Consider the following 19,974-nt stretch of genomic DNA (forward strand, 5'->3'; position numbering starts at 1 on the left):
TGGGAAAAGCACATTCTTCGATCGAGGTTTTTTGCATCGGCAATGTGCTAGGCCGGGCCCTTGTAAGGGTATAGCAGTCATATGTAAATAAGAGCGTATTATGAGCGTCGGATATGTCCTTAATATTTAAGTTACAAAGTGGGAAAGCAGATTTTTTGATCGAGCTTTTTTGCATCGGGAATGTGTTAGGCCGTGCGCATGTAGGGGTATCGCAGTTATATGTAAATAAGAGCGTATTATGAGCGTCGGATATGTTCTTAATATATAAATTAAAAAGAGGGAAAAGCACATTCTTTGATCCAAGTTTTTTGCTTCAGCAATGTGTTAGGCCGGCCATTTGTAGGAGTATCGCAGTCATATGTAAATAAGAGCGTATTATCAGCGTCGCATATGTTCCTAATAATCTAATTGCAAAGTAGGAAAAGCACATTCTCTTACCGAGGTTTTTGCATCGGCAATTTGTTAGGCCGCGCGCATGTAGGGATATCGCAGTCATATGTAAATAAGAGCGTATTATTAGCGTCGCATATGTTCCTAATAATCCAATTACAAAGTGGGAAAAGCACATTCTCTGATCGAGGTTTTTGCATCGGCAATGTGTTAGGCCGGGCACCTGCTGGGGTATCGCAGTCATATGTAAATAAGAGCGTATCATGAGCGTCGGATATGTTCTTAATAATTCAATAACAAAGAGAGAAAAGCAGACTCTCTGACAAAGGTTTTTGCATCAGAAATGCGTTAGGCCGGGCACTTGTAGGAGTATCGCAGTCATATGTAAATAAGAGCGTATTATGAGCGCCGGATATGTTCTTAATATTTAAATTAGAAAGTGGGAAAAGCACACTCATTGATCGAGGTTTTTGCATCGGCTATGTGTAAGGCCGGGCCCTTAAAGGGGTATAGCAGTCATATGTAAATAAGAGCGTATTATGAGCGTCGGATATGTCCTTAATAATTAAGTTACAAAGTGGGAAAGCACATCATTTGATCAAGGTTTTTTGCATTGGCAATGTGTTAGTCCGCGCGCATGTAGGGGTATCACAGTTATATATAAATAAGAGCGTATTATGAGCGTTGGATATGTTCTTAATAATTAAATTACAAAGTGGGAAAGGCACATTCCTTCATCGAGTTTTTGCATCGGCAATGTGTTAGTCCGGGCACCTGTAGGGGTATCGCAGTCATATGTAAATAAGAGCGCATTATGAGCGTCGCATATGATCTTAATAATTAAGTTACAAAGTGGAAAAAGCACATTCATTGATGGAGGTTTTTTGCATCGGCATTATGTTAGGCCGGGACCTTGTAGGGGTATCGCAGTCAAATGTATATAAGAGCGTATTATGAGCGCCGGATATGTTCTTAATAATTAAATTACAAAGTGGGAAAAGCACATTCTTTGATCGAGGTTTTTTGCATCGGCAATGTGTTAAGCCGGGCATTTGTAGGGGTATAGCAGTCATATGTAATAAGAGCGTATTATGAGCGTCGCATATGTTCCTAATAATCCAATTGCAAAGTGGAAAAAGCACATTCTCTGACCGAGGTTTTTGCATCGGCAATGTGTTAGGCCGGACACTTGTTGGGGTATCGCAGTCATATGTAAATAAGAGCGCATTATGAGCGTCAGATATGTTCCTAATAATTAAATTATAAAGTGGGAAAAGCACATTCTTTGATCGAGGTTTTTTTTGCATCGGCAATATGTTAGGCCGGGCACTTGTAGGGGTATCGCAGTCATATGTAAATAAAAGCGTATTATGAGCGTCGCATATGTTCCTAATAAACCAATTACAAAGTCGGAAAAGCAGATTCTCTGACCGAGGTTTTTGCATCGTCAATGTGCTAGGCCGGGCACTTGTGGGGGTATCGCAGTCATATGTAAATAAGAGCGTATTATGAGCGTCGCATATGTTCCTAATAATCCAATTGCAAAGTGGGAAAAGCTCACTCATTCTTTGATCGAGGTTTTTTGCATTGGCAATGTGTTAGGCCGGGCACTTGTAGGGGTATCGCAGTCATATGTAAATAAGAGCGTATTATGAGCGTCGCATATGTTCCTAATAATCCAATTACAAAGTGGGAAAAGCACATTTCTGACCGAGGTTTTTGCATCGGCAATGTGTTAGGCCGGGCATTTGCAGGGGCATCGCAGTCATATGTAAATAAGAGCGTATTATGAGCATCGGTTATGTTCTTAATAATTCAATAACAAAGAAAGAAAAGCACATTCTTGATCGAGGTTTTTTGCATCGGCTATGTCTTAGGCCGGGCCCTTAAAGGGGTATAGCAGTCATATGTAAATAAGAGCGTATTATGAGCGTCGGATATGTCCTTAATAATTAAGTTACAAGGTGGGAAAGCACATCCTTTGATCGAGGTTTTTTGCATTGGCAATGTGCTAGGCCGCGCGCATGTACGGGTATCGCAGTTATATGTAAATAAGAGCGTATTATGAGCGTTGGATATGTTCTTAATAATAATAATAATTGTTTTTTTGGGGAAAGGAAATGACGCAGTATCTGTCTCATATATCGTTGGACACCTGAACCGCGCCGTAAGGGAAGAGATAAGAGAGGGAGTGAAAGAAGAAAGGAGGAACTAGGTGCCGTAGTGGAGGGCTCCGGAATAATTTCGACCACCTGGGGATCTTTAACGTGCACTGACGTCGCACAGCACACGGGCGCCTTAGCGTTCTTTAATCCATAAAAACGCAGCCGCCGCGGTCGGGTTCGCACCCGGGAACTCCAGACCAGTAGTCGAGCGCCGTAACCACTGAGCCACCGCTTCGGGTTTGGATATGGTCTTAATAATTAAATCACAAAGTGGGAAAAGCAGATTCTCTGACCGAGGTTTTGTCTTCGTCATTGTATAAGACCGGCCACTTAGAGGGGTGCCGCATTCATGTGCAAATCGCTGCGTATTTAGAGCGTCGCGTATGTTCCTACTAATCCAATTACAAAGTGGGAAAAGCGCATTATTTTTTTTGTATCGGCAATATGTTAGGCTGGGAACTTGTAGGGATATCGCAGTCATACGTAAATAAGAGCGTATTAAGAGCGTCGCATATGTTCCTAATAATCCAATTACAAAGTGGGAAACGCACATTCTATGACCGAGGTTTTTTTGTATCGGCAATGTGTTAAGCCAGTCACTTGTAGGGATATCGCAGTAATATGTATATAAGAGCGTATTATGAGCGTCGGATATGTTCTTAATAATTAAATCACAAAGTGGGAAAGGCACATTCTTTGATCGACATTTTTTGCTTGGGAAATGTGTTAGGCCGGGCACTTGTAGGGGTATCGCAGTGATATGTAAATAAGAGCGTATTATGAGCGTCCGATATGTTCTTAATAATTAAATCACAAAGTGGGAAAAGCTCACTCTTTGATCGAGGTTTTTTGCATCGGCAATGTGTTAGGCCGGGCACTTGTAGGGGTATCGCAGTATATGTAATTAAGAGTGTATATTAGGCGTCGGATATGTTCCTAATAATTCAAATACAAGAAGGAAAAAGCAGATATCCCTGATCTCGGATTTTTGTCTCGTTAATGTATGAGGCCGGCCAGTTGGACGGGTACCGCATTCATGTGCACATTACTGCGTATTAAGAGCGTCGCATATGTTCTTAATAATGCAATTACACAGTGGGAAAAGCACATTCTCTGGATGAGGTTTTTTGTATCGACAATATGTTAGGCCGGGCACTTGTAGGGGTATCGCAGTCATATCTAAACAATAGCGTATTATGAGCGTCGCATATGTTCTTAATTATTCAATTACAAAGTTGGAAAATCAGACTCTCTGATCGAGGTTTTTTGTCTCGCCACTGTATCAGGCCGGTCACTTTTAGGGGCGCGGAAATCATGTGCAATTAGCTGCGCAGTACGAGCGTCGGACATTTTCGTAATAATTCAATTACAAAGTGGGAAAAGCACAATCTCTGATCGAGGTTTTATGTTCCGCCAATGTATGAAGCCGGGCACTTCTAGGGGTACAGAAGTCATGTGCAAATAGCTGCTTGTTGAGAGCGTCGAATATTTTCGTAATTATCGAACTACGAAGTGTAAAAGTCACATCCTCTGATCGAGGTTTTTTTGTCCGCCAATGTATGAGGCAGGGCACTAGGAGGGGTTGCGCAGTAATGGGCAAACAGCTGCGCATTAACAGCGTTGGATATATTCTCAACAGTCTCATTACAAAGTGGGAAAAGCACAGGCTCCAACACGCAACTGCGTGGTGCACCAGGAGATATTGGAAGAACAGATTCCTCACCGCTATTGTTGATGCCCTCATCAGGACAAGTCGGACGCACAGCTGCATAGGCAATGAGATAATCAGCTAGACAGATTAGCGGTATTTTATAATTAATGAATCGTGCGGGATGCAGTCAAGCGCTTTACAGTATTAACAGAAAAAGAGTCGACATTGACTAGACTACACTGAAGATAGGGCTACTCTAACATTAAAAGTTCCTCCTTTGGGAACCAACGTGAACTGCATTTTATTGAAAAAATATATTTGTAGATCAAATGGCGATGGCAGTACTGACAATAAGGACAGCAAATAAAGATTAACGTGTTTTAGATAAAACGTTGAATAATATTGAGCGCTGCCTTTTATAAGGTACTTTTGAGCGCACTCAAAGCCCTGGCATCAATAGTGCAGAATACTTCGTAAGAACTACAGGTAGGGACACAGTGGCCCGCGCCGTGTTGACATAGTGTACGCTAGTTGTCTGCGCGCCGCAATATCATCCTTCTCTGAGCCGACCATTTTCGTCTTCTATTTTAACCCGCTACACGGGTAAGAAGCACGCCGTGATGACAAAGCAGTAACTGTACCCTGAGGTTCCTTCACTGTGTCGTTTCTTCAGCCCATTGTTGGCTCGCTATTCTGCCGCTGCACATGCATTTATCACTCAGTACACTGGATTGCCATAATTAAAAAAAATACCGCATGCTTGTGGAGTGGTTGTTTTTGACAGCGGCCACCTGGCGAAAGGAAAAAAAGAAAAAAAAGCGTCGCCCGATAGCATCTCATTTTATGCTGACGAGAGAGTTAATGCGTGTTATTTTCCTCCTGCGGGTGTAGTTTTCCGTCTGATGAATAGCAGACGCTGCGATCAAAGCCCCGGTTTGGAGGTGTGAGAGGCGTAATACACGTGGCCGCTGGCATCCAGTGCAGTTCGCTTGCTGTCCCCTCGCTTATGTACAGTAGACCGCAATGCTGGACGACGCAATATGCATTCTGCGGTGCAGAAGCTACAAACAAGAAAACAACTGCTCACGTAACGCTCCAGGAGCTGAAATGAAAAAATTACAATGCTGCAAGAGAACTGAGAGAAACACACCTTTTTTTTCTTCTTTGACTGAAGTAAACATACTTATTTTCGAAATGAAAAAAAAAGATTGAAAAGGAGCGCTCAGACGTTCTTATGCAGTAAAGTCACAGAATTCACTTATTCTGAGAATGGTGTCTCTGAAAGGCCTTTGCTTTTGAACCAGATGCTGGATCTGACATAAGCGCCTTCCTTTTCTGTCAGATAGCATCTGAAGAGCTCAAGAGGCACCTTTTGCATGTAGTAGGCTCAATTTTTTGCGGCCACAAAAATAAAAAAGAAAAGCCCCTTGAGCAGCACCTTGCGGCGAATATTTATGACAGCTGTTTCTGATGGACAATAGTAACTTTCGAGCCGATTTTTTTTCTTAAGCCAAAATTTAAAAAGACACCTAGATATGCTTAACTAGTTAAGCAATTCCAAGGCGAAAGTATCTTCCTCATGTACGCGCCGTGCGTCTGCAGGAAAATACAATAATGAATCCAAGTTATAAAAACCAAGCGTAGCTTTGAGGACAGTTTTTTTTATTTGTGGTCACGAATAATTTAAAGTTAGTGTTATGACTTAATGTCCGAAAATAACAGAAAATAGACGACGGTTGGTTTCACTTGAAAAGGTCTCCTGTATTTTTTTATTTTTTATGTTTACTTCTGGCTCAAGCAGCTGTATTCTATTGCGATCTATTACCCATATTGCAGCCTGTATTTATTTCCGCCTCTTACAGCGTTCACTGCTCTTCGGGGCAGCAGCGACTTTCAACATTTTGTGGGAAGTGACCTGACCATTGGCTCATTGGTGGCCGCACCGCGCGACTGGCCACATTTCAACAGTCAGTGCTTAACCGGTTCGTGAGGCGGGTTCTGAAGGTTATGGCTGATTTGTTGACCTGCTACCTTGTGATTTCCGTCACTGGATGCATGCTGCTTTCGTCTGACGCTGCCGTCAAGTTGACCTGACACCAAATGAATTGAAAATTTAATAATGACTCCCTACCGAACATGACCCCTGGTAAACAATCGTGTTAAACCGTGAGCTTCGTTGAGCTGTTGGATGAGCTAGTGCAGCTGAGGAAGGCGCAGCGCTTGTTCGACGCGGAAAACAGCTCCCTCTTTTAATTGCTTTCGGACGGTAGCCATAGCAGTTCAGAGTGGATGCGATTTGTGTATGTTTATGGCTACTAAATTTATTTTTATTGGTAGCGCATTCTTTTAGCAAGCTTATATTAAATACAAGCATCCACAAGGGTACAAGATAAGTTATTCTAACAGTTCTCAAATTAAGAGTTCATGCAACTTCCCAGTCACACATATTTAAAGAGGTATGCGCACTTCCACTCCTTCCGTCCTGACGTTTTATCGCAGTGTGAAAAAGAAAAGCAACTAGGCTACCTTTACACTCCGCCTCCCATTCCCCCCCCCCCCAAAAAAAAAAAAACTTGGTGCGAAGATGGTGAATGAATGAATGAATAAAACTTTAATTTCGTTTCTTTCGGTTTAGCGGATTCCGGACGTCTTCATCTTCCGAGTTCCAATGGTCGGTGCCCTCATTCCAGGGCCCCGCTGAGCTTTGCCATCTAGCTTGCGTGCCGCACGAGTCCTCTCTGGACCGCCAGCTCGCTGCTGGTGAGCAGGCCCTCTCACTGTTCCGCACTGGGATTTTCTAGTTTATGGAATGCATAGTTGTGCCTACATTCCCATGTAATTTGATATAGCGTGGGTGTTGCCCCGCACCACGCGCATTTGTCATTGTATTGTCCTGGATACATCTTATGTAGTGTGTGTAGGTTTGTAAAGGTACCTGTTTGTAATCTTCGCCATCCCACTGCCTCGTGCTGTGCCAGCAACGGGTGTGGTGGAGGATACGGCAGTCTCCTTCCTCTGTGGTAATTTAGTATTTCTGCATATGTGGGTTCTACCGTTGTGGTATGTTCCTGTGACTCCGTTGTGTCTGCTCGGTGGGTCATCTCGCGAGTTGGACTGTCTTCCCTCAGGTTCCCTACCACTCCGGCGCGTACCGGTATCCAGAAAATTTTGTGTTGTAATGATGTATTGGGAGGCCCTGCCTGGAGGATGATTTGCAGTGCTCCCTTGTATATTCTTCCCGCCGTGTAGCTTCTACACGCGGCTCTCGAGTCCGTCAGAATCGTGAGTGATTTATTTAGTCGGTTCCCTTCAGCTACTGCCAGAGCAACGGCAACTTCTGCCCCCTCGGTTAACGAACACTTTTTGGTTGTTACACACGTGACCGCCTCTAGCCTCTTGTTGACGACCACTGATGTAACTCTATGTTCTTTGGTGTCCCTGTTCCACGGATACAGGCCTGCATCCGTGTACACCGTGTTTTCTTTGGTAGCTAGGTGTTTTTTCTGTGTACTCTGCCCTAGCGGCTCGTATAGCCTCGAGCAGGTTTGGGTCCATGTTTCTCGGTAAGGGGCAGACTCTGATGGTATGTCTGACTTCGTCTGGTATGTTAGCTACTCTGCCTTCTGTTTCTTTACTGCTATACCCTAACCTGCGGAGGAGCGCACGGCCGGTGGTCGACTGCCGGAGTCTGGTTAGCTGCGATCCAGCTTGCACCTCTCGTAGCTCTTCGAAGGTATTGTGGATGCCCAGCATCAAGAGTTTTTCATTTGGTAGGTTTAGCGCTGTCTTGAAGGCTTTCCTTATAAGCGTGTCCGCTTGGTCCTTCTCATTATTTGTCATGTAGAGATACGGCAGGGAATAGGTGATCCGGCTGATTACGAGGCTTATAATCAGCTTTACTGTATCTCCCTCCTTCATCCCGTGCCTGTTCTGTGAGACTCGGGTGATCATTCTGCTGACTTGCTGTGTTGATTGTTTTAGGAGGCTGAGTGTGTGGCTGCATCTATTGCATCATTGGATCCATATACCCAGTATTCTTATCATGTTTCGTTCTGGAATGGTCTGTCCTTCCAAACGCACTGTCAATTCTTCCGGCGTTGGCTTCTTTCCGATCCGCAGAATTTCCGATTTCTCGGATGAGCACGCGAGTCCTCTAGTCCTGACGTATTCCTCCACGCATGTCACTGCTTTCTGCAATAGTTCTTCTTAGTCGGCCACGTGACCCTTGGTTGACCTAGACAGTGATGTCATCCGCATACATGGCATGCTGGATACCTCACATCTTGCTCAGCTTGCGTGCGAGGCCGATCATTGCCATGTTGAACAGGACCGGTGAGATCACCGATCCTTGTGGAGTTCCTTTGTTTGGTGTGTTAAATGTTTCGCTTCTTAGGTCTCCCAGTCCCACCGTGGCCGTGCGGTTTGACAGGAAGGCCCTTACATAATTGTGGATTCTTCTCTCACACCTGGTATTGTTGATTCCTTCCATGATTGCTTCATGACTGACGTTGTTAAAAGCTCCCTTGATGTCCAGGGCCATTGCGATGTTTTCTCCTGTTTTGGGAATTTTTCTATTATTTCCTCTTTGACTTCTAGGAGTATGTCCTGGGTTGACAAGTGTGCTCTGAAGCCGATCATACTTTGGGGGTATTGCTCCTCGTCTTCAAGGTGTTGCTGTATTGTTTTCGTGATGACTCTTTCGTAGAGTTTGCCTAGACATGATGTTAACGAGATGGGTCTTAGGTTCTCTATCTGAAGCTTTTTGCCTTGTTTTGGTATCATAACCACCTCCGCGTGCTTCCAGTCTTTGGGGACGGTACCTGTGGCCCATAGTTCATTTAGGTATTCCATAAGCTGGGCTATTGCTTCATCGCTTAGATTACGGGTTAGCGAATTCTTGATCTTGTCTGCTCCCGCTGCCGTATTCTTGGTTATCGCTCTAACTGCTGCGTAGACTTTTTCATTTGTTATCGGCCTAAGTGTGGATTATCCTCTCCTTGATATTCTTCTTTGTATTCTTGGGGCCTGTTCTTGCCGTATCATTTCGTCTTGATCGCTTCGATCAAGTCATCGTTGCTGCCCTTGAATTGGTGTACTAGTCTTTGTATGGCTTTGGCGCTTTCTGCTTTTGTTTTGTAGGGATGCATTAGCGCTTTAAGAAGCCGCCACGTTCTTGCTGTGCTGAGTGTACCATTCAGTGAGCTGCTGAACTGTTCCCAGCCCTGCCTAGCCAGTTGCGTTGCATACTCTTCTGCTTTCTGCGTGATCTTCGCTATTTTCTTCTTCAGCTTTCTGTTTAGTTTCTGTCTTTTCCATTTCTTCGTGAGCCCACGTCTCGCCTCCCATAGCCTGAGAAGTTTACGGTCTACTTCCGGTGTGGTCTCCGTCCTGTCTATTTCTTGCGTATGTCGCTCCTGTATTTGTCTGATTTGCTCGCTCCAGTCCTCGATCGAGGTGATTTTGTCCTTTATTTGTCTGCTGCTGTCTCGGAATGCACTCCAGTCTGTAATGTGGGCTGATACTTTTTTTCTTTTGATTCTTTCCGCCTCTAGTGTGATTTTTATTATGTGGTGATCGCTCCCTAGGTTCTCCAGCAGGTTCTCCCACTCAGCCTGTCTCGCTCCTCTGACAAAGGTTAGGTCGGGACACGCGTCCGGGCTGACGGTATTTCCTAGGCGCTTTGGTTGGTTTTCATCGGTCAATAGGATGCAGCTTGTATTCTCTGCTGCTATGCATATCTGCTGTCCCTTTTTCTCGCCTTTTAGATAGCCCCCCAGCGTGGGTCTCTCGAGTTAAAGTCCCCAGCTATGATTAGGGTATTCGATCTTGCTAGATTGCCCGCATCCGCAAAAAGTCTTTGGAAGTTGCCGTTCTTCTGTCTGGGCGGGCTATATAGGTTAATGATGAACGTGCTTCTTTGGCTTTGTGTTGCTTTTTTCGAATGACCTTCGTGATTATGTGTTCGATTCCTGTGTCCGTGATTTCATTGTGCTCTATGGTGACTAGGTCTTTCCTAATTAGGGTTGCTATCCATCCTTTCTCCTGGCATTGATAGCCCCTTAATATCGGTGTTGTGTTGGTCTCTCGTAGTAGTATTAGATCGGGTGATGCCCCTTGTTTATATATAAACTGCTGTAGGAGTCCTTGCTTACGCCTGTATCCCCTACAGTTCCAGTGCCATATGTTTAGTTTGTTGTGTCCTGCCATGCAGATTGATTGGTGTTGCTTTGGTTATCATTTCCGAATCTTCTGTCGTTGTAAAGCCTATCCCTGGCTTCGTTAGTGATTCTTTGCATGGTATGGCTTTTAATGAGGCTACGAAAGTATTGGTTTTTTTGTTGTTATTGCATTAGCGCATTCTGCATTGTCTGCATTTGTGTATGCTTTGCATAAGGTTCTTCATCTGCTCCTCTAAGCTATTGTCTTTTGCTGACGTCTTTGTTTGGTTTTATGATGCCGGTGTTATCCTTGGCTGGCTTCCTGTTCTTATTGTTTGCATCTCATTTATGAGTTCTCTAATTTTCTCTTTGAGCTGTCTGTTTTCCTCTCTGCATAGCTCTATCTCTTTCCTAAGTGTTCTGTTTTCCTCGTCCTGTTTGTTATTATTGTTTTGCCCAGAATGCGGATAAAGTGATCTGGGAGGGCCCGCTCCCCAGCTCACCTTCAGTCCGCTCTTCTGCTGCTGTTGCTTTGATGCCGCTTGCTTGGTGCCCTGGGTGCCGAGCGGTGGGAAGGACTCGTCCCTGTGTCCCCTGCTGTGGCTACGTCCCCGGCTCCGGCTTCTTGAGCGGTATTCGGCCTGGCTGACCCGGCTGTGGGAGCGGCTGTTGCTCTCGTTCTCCGGCCGGAACCACCATGGTCGTCGTCCCCGGCCGTGGCTGTGGCTTCTCTGTTGTTGTCCCGGCTTTCCTTGGCGGCCCCTCAGTTCCGCAGAGGTCTTCAGCCTTCTTTTGCAGTCTCTGGTTCCTGTCAGGTGGTCTTCCCCGCATATCATGCACTTGGGTTGGCACTCGTGGTTTTCCGCCGGGTTAGATTCCCCGCAGCGTCAGCAGGTTCTCGCTCCCTGTGTTGGACATACATCGCAGCGGTGTCCCTGCATTACGCAAACGAAGCATCACTGCCTCGTGGGTTTGTAGGGGTAAGTCTTGTATTCACCGGCGCTGAAGGTTATTCATTTCGGGTCTGGGCCGTCGAGGGTTATCAGCACCGTTTCTGATTTCCCTAGCATCCTTGCTGCCAGGATTTCCATGCCCTGCGATCTTATTCTCAGCCTGGATTCCAATTCCTTGGGTGATATTCCTGATGGTAGGCCGTGTATAACGACACGTGTGACGTCGCTAGGCATTGCCACGTAAGTCTGGACTTGGTAGCTTGTTACTTGGATCGGGAGCTCTCTTATTTTTCTAATCTCATTCGCAGAGTCGTCATTCGAAGTACTTGCGATTATGATATTGGAGCCCGGCCGGAGTCTGAGCAGAAAGTCTTCTTCTTTGATCTTCCCTCCACAAGCCTGTACGATGGCCTGTGTGGCTTGATATGGTTTCATGTCCTGTATTTTGAGTCCTCCTCTTGGTCTGATGATGATCTTCGCGTCGCTCCTTGGAAGAGGGGCAGGTTTTGCCGTTGATGTACTCGCCGTCCCTCTGTCTCCGTGCTTTTATTGCTGTCCGATTGCGTCATCCCACCTGCTGCCGTGTGAGCTGGCGCCATCTTGTTCTTTCCGATGGGGTGTGTTGTGGCTTTCGAGTTGGCGTCGTTGGCTCGCCCTCTCCGTTTCTTGCTTTTCCTGAAGAAATATATCTCCCAATTGGTTTCTTCGTCTTGCGTCAGGTCACTCCCGTTCTCCTGATGCATGCGTTCCTCCTCTCCGTTTTCGCTGGGGCCTGTCCCGGTCCTCGCGTCGTAACACGCGGTCATCGGTACTACCTCAATTTCTTGAGTTTTATCCTGTCCTTGGATCTGACTAGTTGTTATGTTGCTTGCGGTGAGGTTATTCTGTGCCCGAGCTGCCATGTCCGCCGTTCCGAATGGCGTTCGGCTCGGTGGCGCGCCCGCTCGGGCCTGAAGGTGCTAGGCCTAGCGTTAGGTTTAGCTCTCCGACCACGTTGTTCCGCTTTCCAAGCCAGATAAAAGTAAAAAAATGGGCCTACCGGGTCGAAATCGGTGTCCTCGTGGTCCTGGTGTCTTGATCTTTTCGATTTATCCAAAAGTTTTGGTGGCACGATGGTTTTTCAGCACCGAAGATGGTGAAAAAATATTCTTGAATGCTTACCTAATTTTGAGATGTTATACTCAATTTACGAATGGAGCAAAAAGAAGATATGTATTGCCCTTATGAACGGCAGGTAATTTCCAGGCACGTTAGCAGGCGCACAGGAAATTTATTGTTCTTTAAACACATTGACGATTTCAGATATACAGTCCGTGTAGCTTCAGCATGAGGTACAGTTGTTTTAATATTTTACCTTTAGGAAACTATACAAATTATTTTAGGGTGTTGAAGGAAGCAAGCCTAGGCATAGGCCTTTCACTTCTGATGGCCTACACATTACTGTGCTGCTCATTACTGGGCTGGCCTGGCATATTGTTGCGACTGAAAGAGAAAGATGAGGCGCAATCGCTGCGCGCTGACGAAGACGCTGCTGCTGGCGAACCTGCCTGCTTGTGTGCTCCTGCTTTCACATGTGCTCGCCGCCGGTCTCTACGTCAAGCCGTGACATTTGGTGGAGATGCTGGTTAGCGCGTTTCATGCAGCGCACTCCCCTCGTAATTCGAGCCCGGTACTAAGTCCTGGACGTCGGGTTTTCTTGGAGCCCTCGGCAGAAACAGAGATTTGCGCTAGCCGACGTCAGTAAGGTCAAGCGCCGGAATTCTGGCTGTTGTCCGAGAGATCAAGGATATCTTGTAGCAACGTAACCATGGCATCCCAGACGCAACAAACTGACCCCGCGATTGCATCGAGGAAAGCCCACGTGCCGGTCAACCCAAGATCTGTCGCCCTGTTCCGTGAAGATAGTCTCGATGATGTTGAAGACTGGGTCCAGTACTAATGGGTAGCTCGACTTAACCGGTGGACACCCTACCAATGTCTGCAGGGCCTATACTTCTCTTTAGACGCCCCAGCGAAAAATTGGCCCTGGAACCATGACGCTTCGCAAACATCAGCGGAGACGTGCAAGATAGAACTGGTATTCACGTTCACGAACCAGCACCGGCTACAGAATGCTGAAGATCTGCTCCACGCTCGTATCCAGGGTCCTATTGATAGCGTCATTAATTTCGTCGAAGACGTGTTGCGTGTTGCGTCTTAGTGCCCGTGCTGACCCTCGCGCTACTGAAGAGAAGAAGGTGCGGGCCTTAATGAGGGGTGTCCGGAATGACATCTTTGGAGGTCTCATCCGCAATCCTCCTACCACAGCAGCCGAATTCGTCACTTAAGCGACCAACATATTGAGCATGCATTGGCGACAAGATCAGGGCACTTTCAGCGACTGAGCGCCCTTTCTGTCGTCTCAAGTCTTACCTCTTCTGGCCTGAGCGGTGCTGTCCTCACTGAAGTTTTCCAAATAGTCCACGACGTCGTCCGCGAGGAGCTGAAAAAGCTGTTCCGAGCTCCAGAGCAGCCTGCTACTGCCTCCATCGCGGCAGCTGTTCGGAACAAACTGCGACACGCGCTGGCGACAGAATACGTACACTGCATGAATTGATTCACAAGCAGGGACACACCACCGCCTTTCCGTCCATTTTGACAATTCAGGAATAAATTTCGTATGAGGGAAGCGTGAACACATTGTCTTTTACATTACATGTCTCAGATATCATAAGCACATCAAAGTCAAAAGCAAAACTTGCCAGTAGCATGCAAAATTGATCAATATTTTCGCAAAGAGACAGGGCATTAATATGAAAGCATTTTAGGGGAGCGTCGAAAAGATAGTAAATTCCAAGGTGGGTTTTTAAATCTTTGGGAAAGACTGGGACAGACAATTTTGTGTTTTTCGAAGTTTTCTTCAGTTGCCACCCATTTTACCTCATGAGAAATCTACAGTTGCGGAGAAGTCTAAAAATGCAGACGTGATGAGATCTAAATCACGCATTGAAGTTATGCGTAGAACCGTAGACGTTTCGCTCTGCTTTGCAAGAATTTTGCCGTTGCTCGTACAAACAAACTTCCAGCCTGCTGCCTTCTTTCGAGAAATAGCAGCACCGAGGAGCACCTTATTTGTTCGAATGAGATGTTCATTAACAAAAACTGACTTGCTTGGGCCATCATATTCAAGGGACTCAGTTATTAGGTGTGTCTTGCGTGCCTTTGCCAAGATGCTATTTCGCTTTCACCGGCGAGTGAAACGGATGATCACGTTTTTATCACTGGAATTCGCACTTCCAACTTTGCTGACATATGTCAATATCGGCATCTGTAATTTCCTCACCCAATGTCTCAGCTATGGTTTTAACCGTGCCCCCTTCATTTCTAGTTTGTTCGACCTTTGGTACTGTTCTAGGTCGTCAACTCGATCCTGCAATGCCCGATTTTCTCTTAAAGTTCTCTGTTGTTTTGAATGAGTTGTTTCATGTCGTCCTTCAGTTCTTACTGTCTTTCTGAATTTCTATTGCATTATCACAAGTGCCCATACATTTTTACATTATCACATGTGGTTTGAGCTAAGACATTAGCCTACAGATTGTGCGCCCTCAATTCATATGTATGAATCTATAACTGCACCACATCACTGCGGCTGTTTCGTTTGTAAACACATTTTCATCCCGCATTAGGTAGCCGATAATCGCTGAAGACCGTCTTTGTCTACTTTAAGAGCAATAACCGTAAATGTCTTAACAACGCACCTCTTTCTCGTCTCTTAATGTTTGTTTCTGGAGGTGTTTAAAGAACAATAATGTTATTAAAGTTAATTAGTGTCCCCAGAAAACTAAAAATAGGAATGCCATTTGAGAATTTTCAGACGAGGCGAAAGCAGGTACCACATTTGCCAAAAGTAACCGAGCAACGGGGTTTGCTTCTCTTCCGTATTGTGCAACCCTTAACACTCTTCTACGGACGAAAAAGTCTCTGAAAAGGAAGAACAACGGTTCTTCTCACCTTGCACAACATAGAGCTTAAGGGCTGCCACAAATGCCCCTCACTCTGGCTAAGAAGCAAAGCTCGTTCATCGGGTTCTTTTGGCAAAGCAGGTACTTCTTAGGAGGTGTGTCCACTGCCGGTTTGTAGTCCAGAATGCATTTCGTAACGCCGAGATTACGACAATGCAACAAATCCACCAAGAGGCTTACAAACTTTCTGTCGAGTAGCATTATGAGAGTGTTATCTTTGCGCCACCGTCGTGAAATGAGCAACGAGTTTCTCATCACGTGATTATGCAGGTATCAGTGCCATAGATGGAAAAAAATTGTGTGGTATACGAAGAAATAAATTATCAGGGCAGCTATCGCTTGAACAATTTCTTCTAAAATTGAGGTACTGGCGTACTGCTATGCATTGCACACAGATCATGCCTCTTCACTTGCCAGACGCTGAACTTTCGCTTAAGGGGAGAGCATCAGCTTCGTTTAAACTCGGCTGACTTCTCTGCCCGGCGGCAGAGAAAAAAATTGTCTATCATAACGGAGAGCTTCTCTCAATATAGATGACAGGTTAGAAACGCGGGCTGGATTTGAGCCGGTTTGACGATCGTTGGGATTATTCTCGCCCTCGCGCTACTGTTTCTTTGAGCGCTTCTACTGTCGGCAGGTTATATTCAGTTTTATAATCATCGCTTGTTCTTGTCTAGTGGAAGGCTGGGCACCCGCATAGCTATCTTTTTCCTTCCTTCCGAAAAAACTTCCGTCGTAAGCAAGAGCCCACGGGAGTTGGAATGATGCAATCGTGGAAGGTGGGATAAGCTACAATTTCTTGCAGTATTTTACGGGGCGTGAAGAATATTGAATGACTTAACTGCACACGATGGCACATTATTGCATCAGATGTCTCCAGTGCCAGTACGCTAATCGCCTCCTCTGTTTGCGAACACGATGTTGGTATATAACCACTGGCCACTTCTACCACCACGTGTTAAAATGGCCTCTTGTCCAACGCTACAGCACGCTTTCGGCAAGCGGCATGCTGGGAGTGTTTCTTGTTTTGTCACATTGCTGCTATACCTAAGGCCACGGTGCTTAGCCCATATAAGCTCTCTACAATAGCTGTCAGTGGAAATTAATTAAATATGGCAGCAAAGACAAAACGTACTTAGGTGCTTAGAGGTTTTGACGATCTCACTGGTTCGGAAGCATCATCTCATTTTATTGTTGATAACATACAGATTACTTTTCTTTTATACTGTCAGAACATTATCTGCATAAAGACAATCCAGATTTTGAGTTTTTCGAGCGCGGAATGATGAAGAGGCAAAGAGAAGAGGAAATATAAGTCGGATGGATCAACCAGGACGCAGCACCGGTCAGTCGGCCCGCATCGCGGGAAGGTATGAGAATATATTACCGTGATGAATAATACTGTAGACTAAAATAAACTTTGTAAAGGCTGTGAATGTAGCGTACGGCTAAGCTATAATATAGCGTACGGCTATAGCGGACATAGCGGACATATTGGACGGGATGTAGCGTACGGCTAAGCGCTCATATGAAGAATGAGGCAAAAATATCAGAGTATTTATTTCGCGGAGAAAACATTTCTACAGGAATATTTAGGTCCGCTTAGACTGCGCTTAGATGGAGTTGAAATGAAGCGATAGTGCGTCAGCGTGACCTGTAGTGGCAGTGCTTACTCTGTGCTTAAGTACACAAGAATAGTAAACTTCTGTACAATTAGAGGTGCACTGCGAGAATGCGAATTTATGGCAGTATATTTCGTTGCGAAAGCAATAATTCAGTAGCAATCCTCTAAAAGCGATGTCTGTCCGAAGCCTCTCAGATTCCTGCGCAAAAGCAAATAAATACTACCGTGACTGGTTTTCGAATCTGCGGCGACGCCAACAGATCAGCTTCGCTGGCCATTGCACGAGAGGACTATGCTATCGCCACAGCCGATCCCGCCTTGTGCTAAACCGAAAACCACTTTCGCGCGGTGCATTTCATATTGTCGTCCTGATGACGTTTCTTCTGAGCGCAAAAGTCGCGAAACGAAAAGAAACGCAGATGAATGACTGCCTTGGTAAGAGGGCACGCCAACCATGCTTTGAGCTGCGTGGCGGTAGTGACAGATAGATGTGCGCACCTCGCGCTTGCGTTGCTAACGTTTTGACAGAAACGCAGCACCGCATCAATAGGTCGCAGGCGTTGTATATGTGCACTGGCGTTGGCAACGTTGTATGTTTCGTTCACTTTCAATAAAGGGAAGGTGCATTACTGGCTGCCTCTGTCAGTGGACATGTTCCTCGCACTTTCAGATGCGAGGCGGTGGTGTCCACCTAAACAAAAACTGCTTCCGGACAATATTTTCTGCTTAGTAATGCTAAACCTTCCACAATTTTCGTTGCCTTTATTTCTAATGAAATGCGAAGCATTGGGGCTATTTCAAGATTCGACTATTTTGCCTGTTCAATTAGTTATATTGTTATGAAAGTTCCCAATTTTGTTTGAAAACATTGACAGTTGGCAAGAATAAGGTTACAAATACAGACGACTTAGTTTTTCCACTCCCTCAGGTCTCATAAGCTCCTCCCCCCCCCCCCCCCTCCTCTTTTTCTGGCGTTCAAGATAATTCCCATAGAGGCAGCATTTTTTCCTCTGTGTTAAGTGCCACTGCAACTTCGATATCGCCGGCACCGTCGTGCTTATAAAATATTTCTAAAATACATAGGTCCCAAGGTTGGCATCCCGTCTTGCCAACAGTTTAAAATAATAAAAAGTTTGAGTTGATCAGTACGTGAAGTAAGGTTTACTACAAGAACCGCGCCAAATAAATGTTGCTGGCGACCTTCGCTGTGCATAGAAGTTTATTAATTCTCCTCAGGACTGATATATGAAAAATTATCCAAGCCGATTGTATTCCGTACTTTTGTTGTCTTCAACGCCGGGTAATATCGAGCAGTTGTCGGCCATGGTTTTGGTGACGCCAGTGAGAAACAGTACAAATGATACAATATAGCGGCATAAATCGTCGCATTACACCCGTCTTGGTACAAATAAAGTGGAACGGCGTTACAGCTGCCTTAATAAGAACACCCGCTGATTATTATGATAAACCTATACACATCCATAATGAACGCTCCATTCTGTCGTCTTTCTGTTTATTTCACATTACTGCAGGCAGCGCCACTGCCCAAGCAGGAGAGGTTACAGGATGAGCGTTTTTGTAGAGCACTGAAATGTAGCCTTATCAGCGCTTTCAACAGCAGATAAAATAAGACAGTTCCTTTGCTCAATGATAAATAGAAAGAAGGATATTTGAAAGAGTTTGGTTCTTGCAGGAAATGGGCGTACAGGTCTTAAGTAGTTCAAGCTTGACGATCTTTTTGGTGTCGGAAGCGCAAACTTTTATCTCTTGGCAAGTCTGTTTTCTGGTGGTAGAATAAATACAGGAATTCTAGTTTTGTTATAGCTCGTAGTACTTGAAGCGGCTCAAGCCCAAGCCGCTTCTCTACTCTGATCGAATAAAGCTGGCTGTAAATCGTTCGATCGGCTCCAGCGCGACAATATGTTTTGCAAAATGTGAGTCCCGCTAAAATGCCACATACTCGAGGACTGGGCGAACGAAGGTGCGATAAGCCTCGTGGCTAACTTCCGAGGGCCATGTTTTAGATTTGTACGCAGGAAGCATAACGTATTGCAAGCTTTCGTGCATACGTTTTAGATGTGCACTTACCAATTAATCCTACTGGTAATAGTTAAGTGAAAGTATTCAACTCCGGTAGTTTTGTTAAATATATGACCAAAAATAAAATAAGTGAAATTAAGAGGATTCATTTTTGTTCCAATGGACATGGAAAGGGTTATAGTAAAAATAATTTTCATTCTTTACGCTCGCACCAATCCTTGAGCTTACAAACATTTTCATTGAGCAATAATTAGGAACATACCATGTTAATAAGAGAATAAATAGCACAGTCAAAAACAATTTCACATTTATATAGCCACCCACATTTTTCGCAATATCATTACCATGGATCAGAAACAGCAACAGTGTTTCAAATAAGAATTAATGATTCATGTCGTTTAAATTGAAAGGCTCCGAAAAACAACTTTATTTGGGTCGGCCAGATACACATTCACTTCACTTGGCACATCACCTTTCACTTTTTTTTCAATCTCTTGGATAGAAGATATCGAAGCACTGTATACTGATGAATTGAGAAAATTCTTCCTTTGGCATTTCCCTGAAAACTGCACTGCACTGCTTTTCCGCCTGACGAAGGAAAAAAGGATTCTCTATAAGCTAGAATCAACGCTCAAAGCTTTATCTTCAGTGCCAGAACTGCGCCCCTAAGGCGCAGCAGGTAACCTAGAGGTTTAGTGCGATTCAGCGGCACCGCAAAAGTAAACTACACTGCACAAATTACAGCATTCCTAAAGATACAGTACTTTCCTTTCGGGAAAAAGACGCTTAGTTTTTCATCCTGAAGTGTTTTTTTGGTTCCAAAATTGAATGGCTTCACTTTATGACTACCATAATTGTTGTCTCAACGAACGGGCTCGCATATCTACGCAACCCTTCGTTCATGTTCAAACGGTACAACTTGCCTTCTCTCGTGCAAGGAAGGCACACATCTCTTTTGACGTGCAGTCTGCTCTTCCTAAAAATTAAATATA

At 45.0% G+C, this 19,974-nt stretch overlaps 1 protein-coding gene across 2 annotated transcripts in view; it reads right to left on the minus strand.

Moving 5' to 3' along the window:
- LOC144134806 (uncharacterized) overlaps nucleotides 1-19,974 on the minus strand; it is a 52,495-nt gene that overhangs the window by 5,591 nt on the left and 26,930 nt on the right. The window contains exon 4 of one of the 2 annotated variants that reach the window (XM_077667638.1): nucleotides 19,380-19,570. The exons of the other annotated variant lie outside the window; for it this stretch is intronic. Coding sequence (XP_077523764.1) covers nucleotides 19,469-19,570 — 102 coding nt within the window. The 3' untranslated portion in view covers nucleotides 19,380-19,468. Of the gene's footprint in view, nucleotides 1-19,379; nucleotides 19,571-19,974 lie in introns of those variants that run through there. 2 annotated transcript variants of the gene reach the window in all.

This window comes from Amblyomma americanum, chromosome 5 (genome assembly GCF_052857255.1).
Source record: "Amblyomma americanum isolate KBUSLIRL-KWMA chromosome 5, ASM5285725v1, whole genome shotgun sequence".
Lineage (NCBI taxonomy): Eukaryota > Metazoa > Arthropoda > Arachnida > Ixodida > Ixodidae > Amblyomma > Amblyomma americanum.